At 35.9% G+C, this 22368-nt stretch overlaps 1 protein-coding gene across 36 annotated transcripts in view; it reads right to left on the bottom strand.

Moving 5' to 3' along the window:
* The window catches only part of LOC112710659 (uncharacterized), a 39613-nt gene extending 21282 nt beyond the window's left edge, over positions 1–18331 (bottom strand). For 14 of the 36 annotated variants that reach the window (XM_072202731.1, XM_072202725.1, XM_072202729.1 and 11 more), the window contains exons 1-5: positions 17923–18329; positions 17677–17816; positions 16096–16212; positions 11542–12997; positions 6654–6712 (exon numbers count right to left, since the gene is read on the bottom strand). In XM_072202731.1, coding sequence (XP_072058832.1) covers positions 12079–12997; positions 16096–16124 — 948 coding nt within the window. In that variant the 5' untranslated portion in view covers positions 16125–16212; positions 17677–17816; positions 17923–18329 and the 3' untranslated portion in view covers positions 6654–6712; positions 11542–12078. Of the gene's footprint in view, positions 1–6653; positions 6713–11541; positions 12998–13049; positions 13674–14415; positions 14493–14517; positions 15591–16095; positions 16230–17676; positions 17817–17922 lie in introns of those variants that run through there. The other 22 variants (XR_011865542.1, XR_011865539.1, XR_011865537.1 and 19 more) reach the window with 15 other exon arrangements.
* Between the last annotated feature and the right edge of the window lie 4037 nt (positions 18332–22368).

A 22368-nucleotide genomic window follows, 5' to 3' on the forward strand; every position in this document is an offset into this window, starting at 1 on the left:
CTCAGAACAAAATGTTGACTTAGCAAGTCAACATGATTTCTCAAAGTCTAAATGGATGGCAAAATGCATCCAACAGTACTAAAGAGGCATCTTTTGAAGAAGAAGCTTATGATCCTAAGAACCCTGCAATGGCAGAGGTAAATTACATGGGTGAACCTTATGGAAATACCTATAATTTCTCATGGAGAAATCATCCAAATTTCTCATAGAAGGATCAACAAAAGCCTCAACAAGGCTTTAATAATGGTGGAAGAAACAGGCTTAGCAGTAGCAAGTCTTTTCCATCATCTTCTCAGCAACAGACAGAGAATTCTGAGCAGAGTTCCTTTAACTTAGCAAACATAGTCTCTGATCTGTCTAAGGCCACTTTAAGTTTCATGAGTGAAACAAGGTCCTCCATTAGAAATTTGGAGGCACAAGTGGGCCAGCTGAGTAAGAAAATCACTGAAACTCCTCCTAGTACTCTTCCAAGTAATACAGAAGAGAATCCAAAAAGAGAGTGCAAGGCCATTGATATAACCAATATGGCCGAATGCACAAAGGAGGAGAAGGATGTGAATCCCAGTGAGGAAGACCTCTTGGGACGTCCTCTGAACAAAAAGGAGTTCCAAATTGAGAAACCTAAGGAATCTGAGGCTCACCTAGAGATCATAGAGATTCCATTCAACCTCCTTTTTCCATTCATGAACTCTGAGAACTATTCTTCCTCTGAAAAGGATGAAGATGTAACTGGAGAGCAAGTTGCTCAATATCTAGGAGCCATCATGAAGCTGAATGCCAAGTTGTTTGGTAATGAGACTTGGAAAGGTGAACCTCCCTTGCTCATTAGTGAACTAGATACATGGGTTCAGCAAACTCTACCTCAAAAGAAACAAGATCCTGGTAAATTCTTAATACCATGTACCATAGGCACCATGACCTTTGAGAAGGCTCTGTGTGACCTGGGGTCAGGTATAAATCTTATGCCACTCTCTGTAATGGAGAAGCTGGGATCTTTGAGGTACAAGCTGCAAGAATCTCATTAGATATGGCAGACAAGTCAATAAAACAAGCTTATGGATTAGTAGAGGACGTGTTAGTGAAGGTTAAAGGCCTTTACATCCCTGCTGATTTCATAATCCTAGACACTGGGAAGGAGGAGGATGAATGCATCATCCTTGGAAGACCCTTCCTAGCCACAGCAGGAGCTGTGATTGATGTTGATAGAGGTGAACTAGTCCTTCAATTGAATGGGGACTACCTTGTGTTTAAAGCTCAAGGTTATCCTTCTGTAAACATGGAGAGGAAGCATGAAAAGCTTCTCTCAATACAGAGTCAAACAAAGCCCCCACAGTCAAACTCTAAGTTTGGTGTTAGGAGGCCACAACCAAACTCTAAGTTTGGTGTTGAACCTCCACATTCAAACTCTAAGTTTGGTGTTGGGAGGTCCCAACAATGCTCTTATAACTTGTGAAGCTCCATGAGAGCTCACTGTCAAGCTATTGACATTAAAGAAGCGCTCATTGGGAGGCAACCCAATTTTTATTCATCTATAATTCTATTGTTCTTTTATGTTTTATTAGGTTTATGATCATGTGGAGTCACAAAATAATTGCTAAAATTAAAAACAGAATCAAAAACAGTAGAAGAAACAGCACACCCTGGAGGAAGAGCTTACTGGCGTTTAAACGCCAGTAAGGAGCATCTAACTGGCGTTCAACGCAAGAACAGAGCATGAATCTGGTGTTGAACGCCAGAAACAAGCAGCAATTTGGCGTTTAAATGCCAGGATTGCACCCTGAGGAAAGCTGGCGTTTAACGCCAGCAACAAGCATCAAGCTGGCGTTAAACGCCATAAACATGCTACATTTGGGCGTTTAACGCCAGAAACAAGCTTCAGTCTGGCGTTAAACGCCAGGATTGCAGGTAGAGGGCGTTTTACACGCCTAATTGCTATAGGGATGATTCATCCTTGACACCTCAGGATCTGTGGACCCCACAGGATCACCTCAGGATCTGTGGACCCCTCAGGATTCCCACATACCTCAACTCACCTTCTCTCTTCTTCACACTATCCAATGACACTCTTCCCAAACACCATTCACCATTCACCAATCACTTGAATCTCTCTTCCCCAAACACCTCTTCACCACTCACATCCATCCACTCTTCCCCATAAACCCCACCTACCTTCAAATTCAAAATCTCTTTCCCACCCTAAATGACCAAACCTACTACCCTCTCCCTCCACTATATAAACCCATCTATCCTTCTTCATTTTCACACATCACTACCCTCTCTTATCTCCCTTGGCCGAATACACATCTCTCTTCTTCATCTATTCTTTCTTCTTTTGCTCGAGGACGAGCAACATTCTAAGTTTGGTGTGGTAAAAGCATAGCTTTTTTGTTTTTCCATAACCATTGATGGCACCTAAAGCCGAAGAAACCTTTATAAAGAGGAAAGGGAAGACAAAAACTTCCACCTCCGAGTCATGAGAGATGGAGAGATTCATCTCAAAAGCCCATCAAGACCACTTCTATGAAGTTGTGGCCAAGAAGAAGGTGATCCCCGAGGTCCCTTTCATGCTCAAGAAAAATGAGTATCCGGAGATCCGACATGAGATCCAAAGAAGAGGTTGGGAAGTTCTTACCAACCCCATTCAACAAGTCGAAATCTTAATGGTTCAAGAGTTCTATGCCAATGCATGGATCACTAGGAACCATGATCAAAGTATGAACCCGAACCCAAAGAATTATCTTACAATAGTTCAGGGGAAATGCTTAGATTTCAGTCCGGAGAATGTAAGGTTGGCATTCAACTTGCCTATGATGCAAGAAGATGCACGCCCCTAGACTAGAAGGGTCAACTTTGATCAAAGGTTGGACCAAGTCCTCATGGACATATGTGTGGAAGGAGCTCAATAGAAAAGAGACTCAAAAGGCAAGCCGGTTCAATTGAGAAGACTGGATCTTAAGCCTGTGGCTAGAGGATAGTTGGAGTTCATCCAACGCTCTATCATTCCTACTAGCAACCGATCCGAAGTAACTGTGGATCGGGCCATCATGATCCATAGCATCAAGATTGGAGAGGAAGTAGACGAAAAGCCCTCCACCTTGGCAAGGCTGGCTTTTCTTCATCTCATTTGCCATCTATGCTACTCAGCTGGAGTTGTCATCGAAGGAGACATCCTCATTGAAGAGGACAAGTCCATCACTAAGAAGAGGATGGAGCAAACAAGAGAGCCCATTCATGGATCTCAAGAGACGCATAAGGAAGCTCATCATCAAGGAATTCCTGAGGTGCCTCAAGGGATGCATTTTCCTCCAAACAACTATTGGGAACAACTCAACACTTCTCTAGAAGGATTGAGTCATGACATGAACCAATTAAGGGTGGAACACCAAGAGCACTCCATCATTCTCCATGAGATTAGAGAAGATCAAAGAGCTATGAGGGAGGAGCAACAAAGGCAAGAAAGAGACATAGAGGAGCTCAAGAACACCATTGGTCCTTCAAGGAGGAGGCGCCACCATCACTAAGGTGGACTCATTCCTTAACTTCCTTGTTCTTATCTCTCTATTTTTCGGTTTTTGAACTTCATATTTGCCTATGTTTGTGTCTTTACTACATGATCCTTAATAATTAATAACTATGTCTTAAGGCTATGAATAATTCCATGAATCCTTCACCTTTCTTAAATGAAAAATGTTTTTAATACAAAAGAACAAGAAGTACATGAGTTTCGAATTCATCCTTGAAATTAGTTTAATTATATTGATGTGGTGACAATACTTTTTGTTTTCTGAATGAATGCTTGAACAGTGCATATTTTTTATCTTGTTGTTTATGAATGTTAAAATTGTTGGCTCTTGAAAGAATGATGAAAAAGAGAAATGTTGTTGATGATCTGAAAAATCATAAAATTGATTCTTGAAGCAAGAAAAAGCTTGCAAAAAAAAAGTGGCAAAAAAAGAATATAAAAGAAAAAGAAAAAGCAAGCAAAAAAATCCAATAGCCCTTAAAACCAAAAGGCAAGGGTAAAAAGGATCCAAGACTTTGAGCATCAATGGATAGGAGGGCCCAAGGAAATAAAATCCAGGCCTAAGCGGCTAAATCAAGCTATCCCTAACCATGTGCTTGTGGCATGCAGGTCCAAGTGAAAAGCTTGAGACTGAGTGGTTAAAGTCATGATCCAAAGTAAAAAGAGTGTACTTAAGAGCTCTGGACACCTCTAACTGGGGACTTTAGCAAAGCTGGGTCGCAATCTGAAAAGGTTCACCCAGTCATGTGTCTGTGGCATTTATGTATCCGGTGGTAATACTGGAAAACAAAGTGCTTAGGGCCACGGCCAAGACTCATAAAAGTAGCTGTGTTCAAGAATCAACATACTTAACTAGGAGAATCAATAACGCTATGTTAACTCTGAGTTCCTATGGATGCCAATCATTCTGAACTTCAAAGGATAAAGTGAGATGCCAAAACTGTTCAGAAGCAAAAAGCTACAAGTCCCGCTCATCTAATTAGAACTAATATTCATTGATATTTTGAGATTTATAGTATATTCTCTTCTTTTTATCCTATTTTATTTTCAGTTGCTTGGGGACAAGCAACAATTTAAGTTTGGTGTTGTGATGAGCGGATAATTTATACGCTTTTTGGCATTGTTTTTAGGTAGTTTTTAGTAGGATCTAGCTACTTTTAGGGATGTTTTTATTAGTTTTTATGCAAAATTCATATTTCTGGACTTTACTATGAGTTTGTGTGTTTTTCTATGATTTCAGGTATTTTCTGGCTGAAATTGAGAGACCTGAGCAAAAATCTGATTCAGGCTGAAAAAGGACTGCTGATGTTGTTGGATTCTGACCTCCCTGCACTCGAAATAGATTTTCTGGAGCTACAAAACTCTAAATGGTGCGCTCTCAACTGCGTTGGAAATTAGACATCCAGGGCTTTCCAGCAATATATAATAGTTCATACTTTGTTTGAGCTTAGACGACGCAAATTGGCGTTCAACACCAGTTTCATGCTACATTCTGGAGTAAAACGCCAAAAACACGTCACAAACCAGAGTTAAACGCCAAAAACACGTTACAACTTGGCGTTTAACTCCAAGAGAAGCCTCTGCACGTGTAAAGCTTAAGTTCAGCCCAAGCACACACCAAAGTGGTCCCCGAAAGTGGATTTCTGCACTTAGACTTATTTCTGTAAACCCTAGTAGCTAGTCTAGTATAAATAGGACTTTTTACTATTGTAATTTTATCTTGGTATCTATCTTTGGACGTTTAGTTCTTAGACCTTGGGGGCTGGCCATTCGACCATGCCTGGACCATCACTTATGTATTTTCAACGGTGGAGTTTCTACACACCATAGATTAAGGTGTGGAGCTCTGCTGTACCTCGAGAATTAATGCAATTACTACTGTTCTTCTATTCAATTCAAGCTTATTCTTATTCTAAGATATTCGCTGCACTTCAACCTGATGGATGTGATGATCCGTGACACTCATCATCATCCATCCTTATGAATGCGTGACTGACAACCACTTCCGGTCTACCTTAGATCGGGCGTGTATCTCTTGGATTCCTTAATCAGAATCTTCATGGTATAAGCGAGAATTATTGGTGGCCATTCTTGATAATCTGGAAAGTCTAAACCTTGTATGTGGTATTCCGAGTAGAATTCAGGGATTGAATGACTGTGACGAGCTTCAAATTCGCGATTGTTGGGCGTAGTGACAAACACAAAAGAATCAATGGATTCTATTCCAACATGATCGAGAACCGACAGATGATTAGCCGTGCTGTGACAAGAGCATTTGGACTATTTTCACTGAGAGGATGAGAAGTAGTCATTTGACAACGGTGATGCCCTACATACAGCTTGCCATAGAAAGGAGTAAGAATGATTGGATGAAAGCAGTAGGAAAACAGAGATTCAGAAGGAACACAGCATCTTCATGCGCTTATCTGAAATTCCCACTAATGATTTACATAAGTATCTCTATCTTTATTTTATGCTTTATTTATTATTATTTTCGAAAACCATTATAACCATTTGAATTCACCTAACTGAGATTTACAAGATGACCATAGCTTGCTTCATACCAACAATCTCCGTGGGATCGACCCTTACTCACGTAAGGTATTACTTGGACGACCCAATGCACTTGCTGGTTAGTTGTGTGAAGTTGTGAAGAATGTGAGTGAACCATAGTAGTGTGCACCATGTTTTTGGAGCCATTGCTAATAATTGTTCAAGTTATGAAAAGAGTAAATCACAATTTTGCCTATCACAAGCCAAACGACCAAATTTTTAGAAAAATGGACAGAATCTCCTCTGTTTTTAGGACCTTACCATCATAAATATTAACTTCCTGTATCAGTAATAAACATCCATTTCCAAAGACAACAACAACAACATATTTCAATCATATCCAAAATACGCATCATATATATATATATATATATCAAGTTGATACCTAGAGTATATAGTTAAATCCATAAGTCTTACATAACCAAATCATAATTACTACCTAAACAATTCAAGATTCAAAATAACATAACCCCCACGAGGATCCTGCCTGTGACCTATGGAGCATTGACATAATCTAAATTTTGAGTAAAGGTTCCATTACATAATTACTTAGCCCTTGGAAAGAAGAAGGACTCACCAAAATGACTAAGATCTACTGAGGGGCAGGTGGAATAGAACCGGGAATGACTCCTGTATCTGAAAACATAGGAATATAATAGGGTGAGTTTTGCAACTCAGTGAGCAAACATTACATCTATAACCCACACGAGACAATACAGAGTTTACCTTGAAAATTATATTTCCTTTCAGAGATGAGAAATTTATATTAATTAATTATGCAAACAAAAAGATAAGTAGTTAAGAGGATGAACTGAAATGGGAGTTCTCATTCCAGAAGTCAAATCAAATCAAATATTACACACCTAGGGCGGCTCCACCTCTAAGGGTAGCCCTTTCCTCTAGTGAGCCCGTATGGTATAACAGATCCAACGTGTGGCCTACATGTTGGGCCCTGCTAGCTGAGGTCTAAGTTAGATGCATCTAAGTTAACGTCATAACCGCTGTTAACTACGGTTTCTAGTCAGAGTCTCCCAAACCAATCCAAACCAAATCATTTATAACAAATCTCTAATAATTATAACATATTACTAAATTTTCATATTAAATCAAAAATATATATAAGAATGCATACTTAAATTTAATTAAAATTTAATAAAGTCAAATAAGAAAACATGTATGCTTTACAAAATATATAAATATTGTCTCGTGTTTATTTTTACAAAATTGTAAGTTTCACAAATCAATATTTATTTCAAAAATTCAAAAATCACAATATAAAATATTTTCAAACTCCAAAATTAATGATTCAACAAAAATATTGATAAAATATATTTAAAAATAATTATAGATATAATATCCACTCACAACTTGATTCCAAGGAACAGGAAGCAACTCTGAGCGCGTAAACGAGCTACCAAATGATGTCCAATAATTCTACAACTCTAGAAATATGACAATAATAATATTTGTGAGCTACTAATATTGTCAATTAACATAATCTTACTCACTTTGACAAAAGCCCCAAATTTTCTAACCTAATAACCCTAATTTCGGATTTTGTTATACCCACAAGTATAGGAATGATAAAAATTTGAGTTATAACTAATTATTGAGTCAAAGAGTTACCTTGAAGCCTCAATTATAACCAGAACTCAAAAGTTGAACACTTTCTTCACTCATTAAGTTGAACTCCATGATTTAGGGTTGTCAAAAGTGAAATTTGAATGAATAAAATAAAGTAGAGAAGGAGAATGAAGTAAAATGAAAGAAGTTGATTTAATGATAGTGTGTGATTGCAAGAAGAAGAGATGAGAAGGTGAAAGAGATGAATAAGAAGGAAGGGAAAAAGAAGAGAAGGTTTTAGGTTTTGTTGGAAGGAAATAAAAGAAAATGAAAGAAGGAAAGGGGGACGGAGTCTTCGAAGGAGGGGAGGGGAAACAGGGAAAGAAAATTTAAGTGGGGGCATGTGCCCCCCACGTGCTTTCCTTTCCTTTTTTTCTGGTCATTACATTCTCTCCCCCTTAAGAAATTCGTTCCCCGAATTTCGAATTCATATACGGTGATAAGTGTGATAGTTACCTTCAGACTCAAACAAAGATAGATATTTGTCGCGCATAATGTCCTCTACTTCCCAAGTTGCTTCTTCTACCGAATGATTCTTCCAAACAACCTTCACAGACGCTATCTCTTTAGAACGTAGTTTCTTTACTTAGCGATCAACTATAGCCACTGGTTCCTCTTCAAATGATAAATCTTCCATTAGCTCTATGGCTTGTGGTTCAAGCACATGAGATGGGCCGGGAAGGTATTTGCGCAACATTGATATGTGAAAGATTGGATGAATCATAGACAACTCAGGTGGCAATGCCAAGCGATAAGCAACTGCACCTATTCTGTCCAAAATCTCAAATAGACCATTGTAACGAGGATTAAGCTTGCCTCTTTTTCCAAACCTCATCACTCCTTTCAAAGGCGACACTCGAAGAAATACCTGATCACCCACTGAAAACTCTAAGTTACGCCTTCTATTATCAACATAAGCCTTCTACCTATTCTGAACTGCTAATAAACGTTCTCTTATTATGCGAATCTTCTCAACTGCATTTTGTACCAAATTTGGCCCCAAAAGCTTAACCTCACCAACTTCAAACCACCCAATAGGTGACCTGCATATTCTCCCATAAAGAGCCTCAAATGGTGCCATTTGAATGCTGGCTTGATAACTATTATTATAAGAGAACTCGATCAAAGGTAGATAGCTGTCCCAATTTCCACTAAAATCTAGAACACAACACCTTAACATGTCTTCCAATGTCTAGATCGTCCTCTCTGATTGTCCATCAGTTTGAGGGTGAAAAACTGTGCTAAGATCTAGACAAATTCCTAATGCTTTCTGAAGATCTCCAAAAATGAGAGGTGAATTGAGGTCTGCGATCTGAAATAATGGACACTGGAATTCCATGTAATTTAACTATCTCATCAACATAAAGTTGAGCATATTGAGCTGCACTAAAAGTTGTTTTCACCGAAAAAAGTGGGCTGACTTTGTCATTCTATCCACAATTATCTAAATTGAATCAAAACCTTTAAAACTATGAGGTAAACCTGTTACAAAATCCATCGTAATCCTTTCCCACTTCCATTCAGGTATCTCAATTTGTTGCAATAACCCAGCAGGTCTTTGATGTTCAGCTTTAACCTGTTGGCAAGTTAAGCAATGAGAAACAAAAACTCCTATGTCTTTTTTCATGCCTTCCCACCAAAATAATTGTTTCAAATCTTGATACATCTTATTAGAGCCTGGATGAACGGTATACTTAGAATTGTGAGCCTCCTCCAAAATAGCTTTCTTCAAGTCGTGGTTATTTGGCACACATAAGTGTTGACCACAACACAAGACATCTTGATCAAGAGAAAAGTTTGAGTTCCTCCTATTGCGAACATCTTCTATAAGCTTTCTTAGTTTCGGGTCATCACGTTGTGCAGCTTTGATTTGTTCTATCAGGGAAGATTGGGCTCGAACATGTGCTAAGAAAACTCCTAATTCTCCAAGATCAAATTGAATTTCACTGGCCTCTAATTGATGGACTTCTTCAACAATTGGTCTCCTTGCAAGAGTAATATGGGCCAAGCTACCCATAGATTTCCTACTGAGGGTATCTACTACAACGTTTACCTTTTCAGGATGATACAAAATGGTATAATCATAATCTTTTAGCAACTCCATCCATCTCCGTTGCCTCAAATTTAAATCCTTCTGTTGAAATATATACTTCAAACTCTTGTGATCCGTGTACATCTCACAGATTTCACCATAAAGATAGTATCTCCAAATCTTCAAAGCAAAAATGATTGCTGCCATTTCCAAGTCATGAGTTGGATAATTCTGCTCATGCTTCTTGAGTTGTCGTGAGGCATAGGCAATAACGCTGCCATGCTGCATCAATACACAACCCAGTCCTATCCGAGATGCATCACAAAAGACTGAGAATTCCCCAGACCCAGAAGGTAAAACAAGAACAGGTGCTGAGGTTAGACAAGCCTTAAGTGTCTAAAAACTTTTCTCACAAGCTTCTGACCATTAAAACTTTATATTCTTCTTAGTTAACTTGGTTAATGGTGCAGAAATTCTGAGAAGTCCTTGATGAATCGCCGATAGTAACCGGCCAATCCTCGAAAGCTACGAATTTCCATCACTGTAGTAGGCCTTGGCCACTTCTGAACGGCTTCCACTTTCTTTGGATCCACCATGATTCCATCTTTTGATACCACATGCCCCAAAAATGTCACTTGATCAAGCCAAAACTCACATTTAGAAAACTTAGCATAAAGATTGTGATCCCTTAAGGTTTGTAACACAATCCTTAAATGATACTCATGCTCCGTAGCATCTTTCAAATATACCAAGATATCATCGATGAAGACGATAACAAAGCAATCTAAGAAAGGTTTGAAGACTCAATTCATTAAGTCCATGAAAGCTGCAGGCACATTCGTCAGACCAAAGGACATTACTAAGAACTCATAGTGCCGATAGCGAGTACGAAAAGCAGTTTTTAGAATGTCTTCCTCTTTTATCTTCAATTGATGGTACCCTGAACGCAGGTTAATTTTTGAGAAATAGGTAGCTCCTTGAAGTTAATCAAACAAATAATCAATCCTTGGTAATGGATACTTGTTGCGAACAGTTATCTTATTGAGCTGACAATAATCCACACATAGTCGCATCGTTCATCCTTCTTCTTTACGAATAGAACAGGAGCTCCCCACGGAGAAGTGCTAGGATGAATGAATCCTTTCTCTAGCATATCTTCCAATTGAACTTTCAATTCTCGTAACTCAGTTGGAGCCATACGATAGGGAGGAATGGACACAGGTTAGACTCCCAGAGCCAATTATATGGAAAACTTAACTTCACGGTCAGGCGGCATTCCCGGTAGCTCATCAGGGAACACGTCAGGGAATTCTCTAACAATAGGAACCTGATCAAGACTAGGCACTTCGGCATCAACATCTCTAACAACTACCAGAAATCCTTGGTTTTCCTTATCCATCAATTGCATAGCACTCATAAATGAGATGATGCTAGCTAAAGTAGGACAATCATCACCCTTAAAAACAAAAGGTGAGATACCCTATGTCAAACTTCACAGTTTTGGAGTAACAGCCCACATCAGCATGACAAGCTGCTAACCAATTCATGCCTAAGATGACGTCAATATCTTCCATTAGTTTTAAAAGAATCAAATCAGCTAAGGTTTCAATCGTATTAATTCTAACAACGCAAGACCGAAAGATGACTCAAACCACCGTGGAGACTCCAAGTGGAGTGCCAACATGAAATGGGTGGGATAACAGTTCAAGTTATTTATCGAAACGAGATGCAAGATGTGGAGATACATATGAATAATGAGAACCCGTATCAAATAACATTCGAGCATCTAAAGAACAAACTTGTAAAGTACCTGCCACCACAGCATTAGAAGCTTAAGCATCTTGGCGTGTTAAAGCATACACACGTGCCTGACCTTTTCCTCTTTGGCTCCCTCCTCTGTTATAAGTCTAACCCCTGCCACCTGCTCCTCTGCCACTAGGACCGGAAGAATTTCCAATAGACATAGCTGAAGATGATGGCATTGGTGTTGTAGGACGTGCAATACCTGGAGCAAAGCCTCCTCTAAAATTTGGACAATCCCTCCTAAGATGACCAAATTGACCACAACCAAAACATGCACAGTAGTCTTAAAACATATACCAGAATGGTAGATTCCACACTTCTGGCAGTAAGATTTAGTTGGTCTTGTCTGATTAGAACCATGTCCGCTAGATTGAGGGGTGCCCCCAACAAAAGGTCTTGGACTTGAAACACTCATAGGAACAGATCCAAAAGAAGCAACCCCACCAAAAGATGTTTGAGGACGAGCTTGATAACCCGAATAACCTTGCTGATTAGTCTGACCATGATGAGACTGAAATCCTCCTGAACTAGATCCACCAGAAAATTATCCCTTCATCTTGGGCTTCTTACCAACATCCTTAAAAGTGTTTCTCTCCGCTATCCCAGCTTCAATTCCATAAGCAAAGTTTAGGACATCCTTAAAAGACATGCGTCCGATTTCAGGCATAAGAGTAGTGAACATAGGTTCTGTCAATCCACGAACGAAACGACGAACTTTCATCTCTTCTGAATTCACCAAGTACAGAGCACTCTTAGAAAGTCTAGTAAACTCTTTAGCATACTCAGTCACTGTCATATTCTCTTGCCTTAATTTTTCAAAGGCAATTGCATCTTCTGCTTGCTTGTTAGCTGGATAAAATCGAGCAAGAAACTCTTCAGTGAACTCTTCCCAAGAAGGAGGAGGAAGTCCGGCTGCTTCTTTGCTCTCAAGAAGAGACTCATACCAATATCTTACCGAATCACGCAAGTTGTAGGATACTAACTCAACAGCACATTCCTTGGTGCACTTGAGAGCTCGAATAGCTTTCTTTGTGTCCTCTAGATATTGTTGTGGATCTTCATCCAATGAATCTCCATTGAAAGTGGACGAATTCAACTTTAAATACTTCTCAATTGGTGGCTCTTGATCCCCAAACAATTGATGAACTCTATGAGGCTGAGGATTTGGCATATTAGGAATTCCTGCTCTGCCCCTATTTTGATTTGTTAGAACCTGTAATACCGCATTAAGGGTTTGATTCATTCCCCTTAATTCAGCTGCTAAGTCCGGTTGAGTCTCTCTTACTGCGGGGTTCTCTTGAACTCTCTCGCGGGGTATCTCTCCTTCGCGCCTATCAGCTATTCTTTGGCTCCTTGGCTTTTGTCGAAGTGCTCCAAGGGGTAGAGAAACTGCCCTATTGGATTCAGCAGTATCAGGAGCATTAATAGCTCCACCACGTCTTTTATTAGGTGGCATCTTCCACCTATTGAGTAAATAAGCGATTGGATCACCAACGACATATGTATAAGGAGTTCAAAGATAATAGGACAGACAGAAAGAATTATGAGACCAAAAGATTGAGGACAACTTCCTATAGGCCTCTAGTAACATCACACTTTGTGAAAATGGGCTGTGATCTTACTAAAGAATACTTGCTCCATATTACACAGGAAAACCTAAGGCTCTGATACCACTTTATCATGACCCGGACCAATCCATGACTGGCACTCAAGGGACAAATCCCTCAGCAAGCCAAACGACTAAATTTTCAGAAAAACGGACAGAATTTACTCTGTTTTTAGGATCTTACCAACATAAATATTAACTCCCTGTATCAGTAATAAACATCCATTTCCAAAGACAACAACAACATATTCCAATCATATCCAAAATACGCATAGTTGATACCTAGAGTATATAGTTAAATCCATAAGTCTTACATAACCAAATCATAATTACTACCTAAATAGTTCAAGATTCAAAATAACATAACCCACACGAGGATCCTGCCTGTGACCTATGGAGCATTGACATAATCTAAATTTTGAGCAAATGTTCCATTACATAATTACTTAGCCCTTGGAAAGAAGAAGGGCTCACCAAAATGACTAAGATCTACTGAGGGGCAAGTGGAATGGAACCGGAAATGACTCCTATATCTGAAAAATATAGGAATATAATAGGGCGAGTTTTGCAACTCAATGAGCAAACATTACATCTATAACCCACACGAGATAATACAGAGTTTACCTTGAAAATTATATTTCCTTTCAGAGATGAGAAATTTATATTAATTAATTATGCAAACAAAAAGATAAGTAGTTAAGCGGATGAACTGAAATGGGAGTTCTCATTCCAGAAGTCAAATCAAATCAAATATTACACACCTAGGGCGGCTCCACCTCTAAGGGTAGCCCTTTCCTCTAGTGTGCTCGTACGGTATAACAGATCAAACATGTGGCCTACATGTTAGGCTAGCAACGCCCCTGCTAGCTGAGGTCTGAGTTAGATGCATCTAAGTTAGCGTCATAACTGCCGTTAACTACGGTTTTCTAGTCAGAGTCTCCCAAACCAATCCAAACTAAATCATTTATAACAAATCTCTAATAATTATAACATATTACTAAATTTTTATATTAAATAAAAAATATATATAAGAATGCATACTAAAATTTAATTAAAATTTAATAAAGTCAAATAAGAAAACATGTATGCTTTACAAAATATATAAATATCGTCTTGTGTGTATTTTTATAAAATTGTAAGTTTCACAAATCACTATTTATTTCAAAAATTCAAAAATCACAATATAAAATATTTTCAAACTCCAAAATTAATGATTCAACAAAAATATTGATAATAATATATTTAAAAACAATTATAGATATAATATTCACTCACAACTTGATTCCAAGAAACTGGAAGCAACTCTGAGCGCGTCAACGAGCTACCAAATGATGTCCAATAATTCTACAACTCTAGAAATATGACAGTAATAATATTTGTGAGCTACTAATATTGTCAATTAACATAATCTTACTCACTTTGACAAAAGCCCCAAATTTTCTAACCTAATAACCCTAATTTCGGATTTTGTTATACCCACAAGTATAAGAATGATAAAAATTTGAGTTATAGCTAATTATTGAGTCAAAGAGTTACCTTGAAGCCTCAATAATAACCAAAACTCAAAAGTTGAACACTTTCTTCACTCATTAAGTTGAACTCCATGATTTAGGGTTGTCAAAAGTGAAATTTGAATGAATAAAATAATGTAGAGAAGGAGAAGGAAGTAAAATGAAAGAAGTGGATTTAATGATAGTGTGTGATTGCAAGAAGAAGAGATGAGAAGATGAAATAGATGAATAAGAAGGAAGGGAAGAAGAAGAGAAGGTTTTAGGTTTTGTTGGAAGGAAATAAAAGAAAATGAAAGAAGGAAAGGGGGACGGGGTCTTCGAAGGAGGGGAGGGAAAACAAGGAAAGAAAATTTAAGTTGGGGCATGTGCCCCCCCCCCACGTGCTTTCCTTTACTTTTTTTCTAGTCATTACAAAGCCGAGGTGCAAACCTTTTATAGCTCAGACAAAGCATGCGAAACAGAACCTGCTAATGACATCTCTGCATCAATTCACACACCTGAGTTCCTAAACACGATTAAATGCTCTGGGGTGCCAAACCATGAATTGACACTCAAGGTTGGGACACCTATAATGTTACTCTGTAACATTGACCACTTGGCTGGGTTATGTAATGGCACTCGCTTAGTCATAACCAAACTTGGTAAACATGTATTAGAAGCAAGGAGCCTATCAGGAGCAAACAGTGGCCAAAAGGTTTTCATCCCAAGAATGACTTTAACACCATCTGATCACAGGATAACTTTCAAGTTTCAACGTAGACAATTTCCTATAATGGTATCATATGCGATGACCATTAATAAAAGTCAAGGTCAATCGTTGTCTAAAGTTGGGTTGATCCTAAAAAAACCCGTCTTTACGCATGGTCAGTTATATGTTGAGGTATCTAGAGTTATAAATAGAGCTGGGTTGAAAATATTGATATGCCACGCGGAGGATAACTGCACAGAAACGGACAACGTGGTATATAAAGAAGTGTTTAGGAATGTTGGTTAGAAAACTAAACGGAGACTAGGCCAAAAAATGTTGTATAGCAACCTGTTCTAGCATGCATAATTATATGGACTATAAGTGTTTTTAATTACCCAAGTATATCATCAAATATCCAGAAAAACAAATTTCTCTCATGTATGAATAATGTACGCAATAGTCTCACTTGGCAACACATGGGAAGAAAATGGCAAACAGATTTTTTCTCACTGCTAAAAACATGAATATTACAAAAGTATATAGAAGTTTTAAAAAAGGCACCCGATGAAAATTTACGGGATGCATTCATTCTATTTTCTTATTAATACCCACGACAAAATATATGTTGATAACAAAGTGTATCAATCGAACTAATAGCATAATTAGTTTCTAATTAAAAAAGTATACTTTGTTGAAAGAGACAAAATATTATAGTAGTAATTAGCATATCAAACGAGTGATGCACTTCTAAATTACCTTGATTTTTTTTGTTGGATGCAAATCATGCATGATTTGGTAGAATATCACAGTATTTCAAATCTTTTCCTGCCGCTGCTCCCCGCAGTAATGCTAATGAATTATGTCGTTTTACGTCTTCATTGAATCAGCTCCTCATGTCAATAACACATGTTTCAAAATTAATTTCAGTTTATGAAGAAGATACGCAACATTACTAGCCAGAACAAATCACCAAAAAAAATGGCATATAAAGTATATGTGTTCCTTATAGAGATAATATATATCAGTCAAATTTATTATTGTTATAAAATAATTTCACTTTATAAAATGACTAATGATTCGTCGCTATTTCCTTACATTCTTAGCTTTCTAGGAGCAAAAAGACAAATGAACCAAGTCATCACAGTTCACATTGTTTGTTTTCCCTCTGAATAATTCATAAAATTACAAATGCAAGTTAGTACTACATATTAGGGTTTCTAATTTAAATGCAATTAGTCCTCTCTATATATATAATAGTGTTGGAATTCCATCATAGGAGTAGTTTTCTAGACACTGGAGATAGAAATATATATAACTGTAGCCAACATCCAATGGATGCTTCAACGGTATAACTCAAGCACAATTTCATCCAACAACAACACATGGAGATAGAAATATATATGACTGTAGCCAACATCCAATGCTTCAAGGGTATAACCCAAGCACCGTTTCATCCAACAAGGACACATATATGATCTAGACCATAATTATATATAGCTTGGTTAGTTGACTTAGTACCTTTATGTCTCTTTTACTTATGTTTAGTACTTATGTTAAAGCTATATTTATTTGTAAATACTTAAGGTAAAAAATATAAAGACAATGTGTTTGGTTTAATTTTTTATTTTTATTTCAATGTTCTCAAGAAAAAAAGATAACAATAACGTTTTATTTCCTGTTTTCATCTATTTTTTCCATTTTTCTTTATAAATAACTAAAAAAATCCAGAAAATAAAGACAGAAATAAACATGTAAACCAAATACATGCATATCATCTTTCATTTCTTATTCTTTCAAAAAATTCTAAAACAGAAATATAAAAAAATATTTAAAACACAAACTAAGTGCACATATTTTTATTTACAGACATAAAATTCTAATAAAGTATACCTCTATAATCCCAAAACAAAGGAGTGTAGTGATAAATAATCAATTTTAGAACCTAATAACAATTTATTAGTATTAAAATTGTTATACAACCATAGACATCGTGTCAGATTGTCAGCCCAACTTAAAAAAAAAAAGAATATAGTAACACATGTATTTACAAGAACAAAGGTTATTGGTTTTTCTTTTGTGAAAGAGCAAGCCCTGGCATCAAATATGCAACACATATATCCAACAAAACCAAAATTCACATATTCATGATAAGCCTATCACCTATAAAGAATATATATGCAACACACTGAAGTGGAACAATTAGGTTATCAACGGCAAATAAAAAAATTATAATTACACTCTTACAACGACTTCATGAATAGTAACTAAAATGATAGCAACAACCTGTTAATAAATAGACACTAAAAAATAGCGTCAAAGGAAAGGAACTATCTACACCTTCTGAAATAGCAGATCCTGTTATAGCACTTATAATGGTAGCCATGATCCACCGCTGTCAACGTAATCGCACAATCCAAGCCAGCAATCAACTCCAACCATAATTAACCAAGATGATCGACACCTAATACCATTGTAAACTACAAAAAAAATTCTTACCGTGTTAATAACTATGAAATCCAAAATGATACCACTACAGCTACACAAGTTTATTTTGTAAAAACCATAGAAGTACATGTTCCTCACCTAAGACAGTACAGATCCAGATACACAAACACTCTCAGTCCACAAGATCGCTACCACCAGACAAATTGTGACTGCCATGTCCGACTAATGGTCATTCTTCCTATGGAAAAGCTTCTTTGCCAACCAATGAGAATGACCTTCTTGCTCGGTAGCCAAATTCAAAATTCAGCAAATCCTCAACAAAATCAGTCTGGATGGATCTTATAATGCGGCGGCTACCATCAACAAAGAAAAATATACCAACAATACTATGTCCAATTTGGGGAGTGAGAGAGGGGGGAAAAACTCATGTTTGTGTAGTGCTATGAGAGGAACGAAGAATTATGGAGTTTTATAGGGGAAGTGGGAAGGTTTTGGGATAAAACGGTGGGTGATGACATTTCCCTTAGTTTGCGACACATGGCCTCATATAAATTTTTAGATCTATTTAGATGCTTTACAGGTGGCTACGGTAGGTGAAAAATTCATGAGGCATAAATGCGAAGCACTTCTCTGGTGAATAAAATTAACATTTGGGGGGTTCTTCTTATATTACTCCATGTAGAAATATAATATTTAAAAAATAATTTTGGTAAAGCAAGACAATAACTATTCTGGGATGATATAATTGGAACGGTGTAAATACCAAAGCAAACTACGCTACAAATAAAAAAATATTATATGAGAAAATAAGTGTTCCTCTATTTATAAGGGAATTAAAAAAAAATTCTACATTCATTAATTCACAATGCCAAAAAACTTTTGTACAAGAGACGTTTCTTTCGGGCCTACTTCGTATATCCAAATGCAAGAATTAATTTTAGTTTATTTTTATCATTACAATCAAATACCCAAATAACTAATAACTAAATAACAATAATAGAAAGCAGATACCCGATGACTTTACTTCCCATAGCTATAAATCATATGGATTAAAGAAAAAGATCTCTTACATGGGACAGGCCCATGAGTTCTATTATTCAAATGATTTCTCTGGACCAAGAACCATGCATTTTTCTTCAAACCACCTAACATGTTCTCACAACTATATCCCACTAACCCGATTTAGGTACAGCAAAAGCAGCTCCAAGATAATAACTTAATAAGTATAATAAAAATTAAAAAATACCATGGTTCTTATATTTATTTCCAACAGCCGCACAAAGCGCGGGCAACCCACTAGTTAAAGAATAGTCAATCATGCAGCTTATCTTATAACTAAAAATGCCACCTGAAATGCGTAGAATATGTAAAATGACTGTAGCTTTGGAATGAGTTTTATCATTTTAAATATTTAAATAAAAATTAAGCCAATTAACTTGGTTTTTTTTTTTTGCTTTTCTTTTTATTTTTTCTTTTTCTTTTCATATGTAGACATAAAAAATTCTACTGTTATTCTTTTTCTGAATGTGGTACAGCACATCTTACTTTAAAAGTTAAGCTTTATTTTCTATTAAAAAATTCTAAAATAAAAATCAAATAAGATATGTCATATTTACACATTGTTTGGATTGGAAAAATTTAAAAGAAAAAAAAAGGAAAAGAGAAAATAAATAAAAAAGTGAATTTTTTTGATATTTGGATAGAAAGAAAAAATGAAGTGAAAAGAAAAAAAAAGTGTGGTGCCTACTAAAAAAAAAACTATTTTTTCTTTTCTCTTATTTTTTTTCTTTCATTTTCTTTTCTACATCCAAACACAGTATTAGAGCAATTTGACTTCAGTAGGTCATTTGTCTAAAATATCATTATGCGATTCGTTTACCAGCTAGCAATAGTCTATAGGTAAAAAATAATAAAAAGGACAATTATTATTATGGAAATTCTACAGTGAGAACCTTCTTACTTTGTGACATGTGAAAGAGGAAACAAATTTCGATGTATTTACTGAAATACAGATCCCATTTCTACTTAGTTTATAGAGCATGATTAATTATTTGTTAACGCTAAGAAATCAATTATTTTTAATCTGCTCTTTTGGTCCAATTCACTTTTTAGTCTAATTTAAAGATATAATTTGTTGGAGATACTTAGTTTTTGACAAATGAGTTTCAGTTTATTAGTGTCTTAGTTGATTTTTTTTGTTTCAAATGTTATATCTTGAAAAAATCATGAATGACATGGAAAAAATTTAAGATTTTTTTTCATGTAAGAAAAAAAATATTTTTATATGCATAAAAAATAATTTTTCATAAGCCTAGAAGTAAAATATTATAAATTATGCCAATGAGATATAGTTCAAATGGCATAGTCTTTCCATACTCATTTAAAAGGTTGTGGGTTTGAGTCTCCCTATCTTTAGTAAAAAAAAAAAAAAATCTTATAAATTATGTTTTGCCAATGAAATAAATGAACTGGGATAAAGGTGGTGTGGTTTTTTTAACATGAACAAAATTTTAAATTATTTTCATATTATTAATTATTTTTTTAAGGTATAACATTTGAAAAAAAATTAATACAGACAAATTAATAAACCCAACTTCATTTTTCAAAAAAATTGAGTGTAGGCCACAAAAAAGTTACATTCTCAAACTGGTCTAAAAAATGAAATTAGACCAAAATTTGGTAGGATAACTGCTTTTTTAATGTTAACAAATAATTAATGACTTTGACAAACTAACTAAAAATGGACTTACACTATAGTAAATATACGAGAATTTATCTCTTTTTCTTTTATCTCTTCTACATGGTGCATAGTCCGGAGTTCTTCGTACTGTCAGCGCATGTTGAACAAAAATTTCATTAGCACCATAGAATTTTTCATATTGTTATTACCAAAATGCTATCTTGGCAACGATAAAAGTAACTGACAACTGCCAACAATAAAATTGTATATATATTCTCCTTGTTAAAAGTCTGTTTCGTCCTTATTATTTGCAGACACAAATACCCATCGTTTTTGATGATTTTCAATGGTCTAGTAAAGAAAATTGAATATATGATTTTTTTATGTTTTTAAATTTAAACAGTAAAATAAAATCTGTAACTTTAGTTCTGCTGTATCTACGATATAAATTATGCATGAGACAATTTATTTTTGTCTCACAATGAGTAAAACGAAAATAAAGCATAAAAAAAGAAAAGAATATAACCATGTATCTTAATTCAACCACCTTGTATAATGTGACCTACAGTCAGTCTCCATCATACCATAGTAGACTTTCAACTATAATAACCAACAAATTACAACATAATTCATCTAATATCAAACACTAAACTTCTAACTCAAGCGTAGTAATCACCAAGTGCTATTCCAACTTGATATACAGGAACACAACTTGGTTCAACAGCCACCAAGTACTCTCTTAACTTGGCAAGGAGAACCTAACAGGTTCAACAACCACCAAGTGATATCCTAACTTAGCAAGAAAAACTAATCCTAGTTGAATCAAACTAAATACACAGAAAATCAATTTGGTTTTTTTCAAACTATCTCTTTTGTCTTTTTCTCATTTACAGAAAGATAGACATAAGAAAATCATAACAATAAAATCTTAAATGTAGCTCAAAGATGAAGAAAAATAATTCTGCAGCATGTATGAGATAATATTCTGAATTTTTGCTCTATTTTTTTTACCTCAATTTCTGGCTAATTACACCCTTATGTATGGGGTAATGCCTCCAAAAGAGCTTGTACATAAAGTCAACTCTTGAGCATTGAGTCAGCTGAGTTATTCTTCTCCTAAGAAAATCAGAACAAAAAATAGGGTAGAGTAGCTTCAAAATACTTGTAAAATCAACACCCTTAATCTTAAACTTTGACCCTAAGTTTATTTTTCAGCCTTTAATTTGAATCAGAAAAAGTAACCTCCAATTTCTTCTTCTTTCCAAATGGTGGTGGCTGGAAAATTACAGCTTCTACAAATCATTTAATTTGTACAAAAATGGTAACGTAGCTCTTTTTTTGCTTCTGAACCACATCAATCTTTTGAATTTGATTCACAACTTCATTGATTTGACTTTGCTTCCAACATTTTATTTTTCTCTCCTTTTCCTCTTTGATGTTTAATCAAAAAGTGAAATACTTTTTTCTTGATTTTTACTTTACTTGAATTGATGAAGCTCCAGCAGCAACAAACAACTTTTCTCTTCATAAAGCTAATGGACTGGACTTGGTTGATGAGTAATATTTGCATTGTTGACCCATATACTAATTTTTGTCTAAATAGGAACATTATGGACAAGTTGTTTTTATTGGGCTGCTCAAACAAATATGGACCTGCACTATGAACATACACATCATCAAAATACTTTTGGGCTATTAACCCAATATAATATTTGTCATCATATTAATATATATCAAAATAAATTCTAAATTAATAGTTTTGTCTCAATTTTGATTCAAACAAATGTGAAAGTGATGCCATATTTTTGCTCTATTATTCTTCTCTACTCTCCGATTTTGCTCGCCCATTGCCTTCCAAAATCACTCCCTCTAAAAACTTCCAAAAATCACTTTCTCACTCTTAT

The sequence above is a fragment of the Arachis hypogaea genome, chromosome 9 (assembly GCF_003086295.3).
Source record: "Arachis hypogaea cultivar Tifrunner chromosome 9, arahy.Tifrunner.gnm2.J5K5, whole genome shotgun sequence".
Classification (NCBI taxonomy): domain Eukaryota; kingdom Viridiplantae; phylum Streptophyta; class Magnoliopsida; order Fabales; family Fabaceae; genus Arachis; species Arachis hypogaea.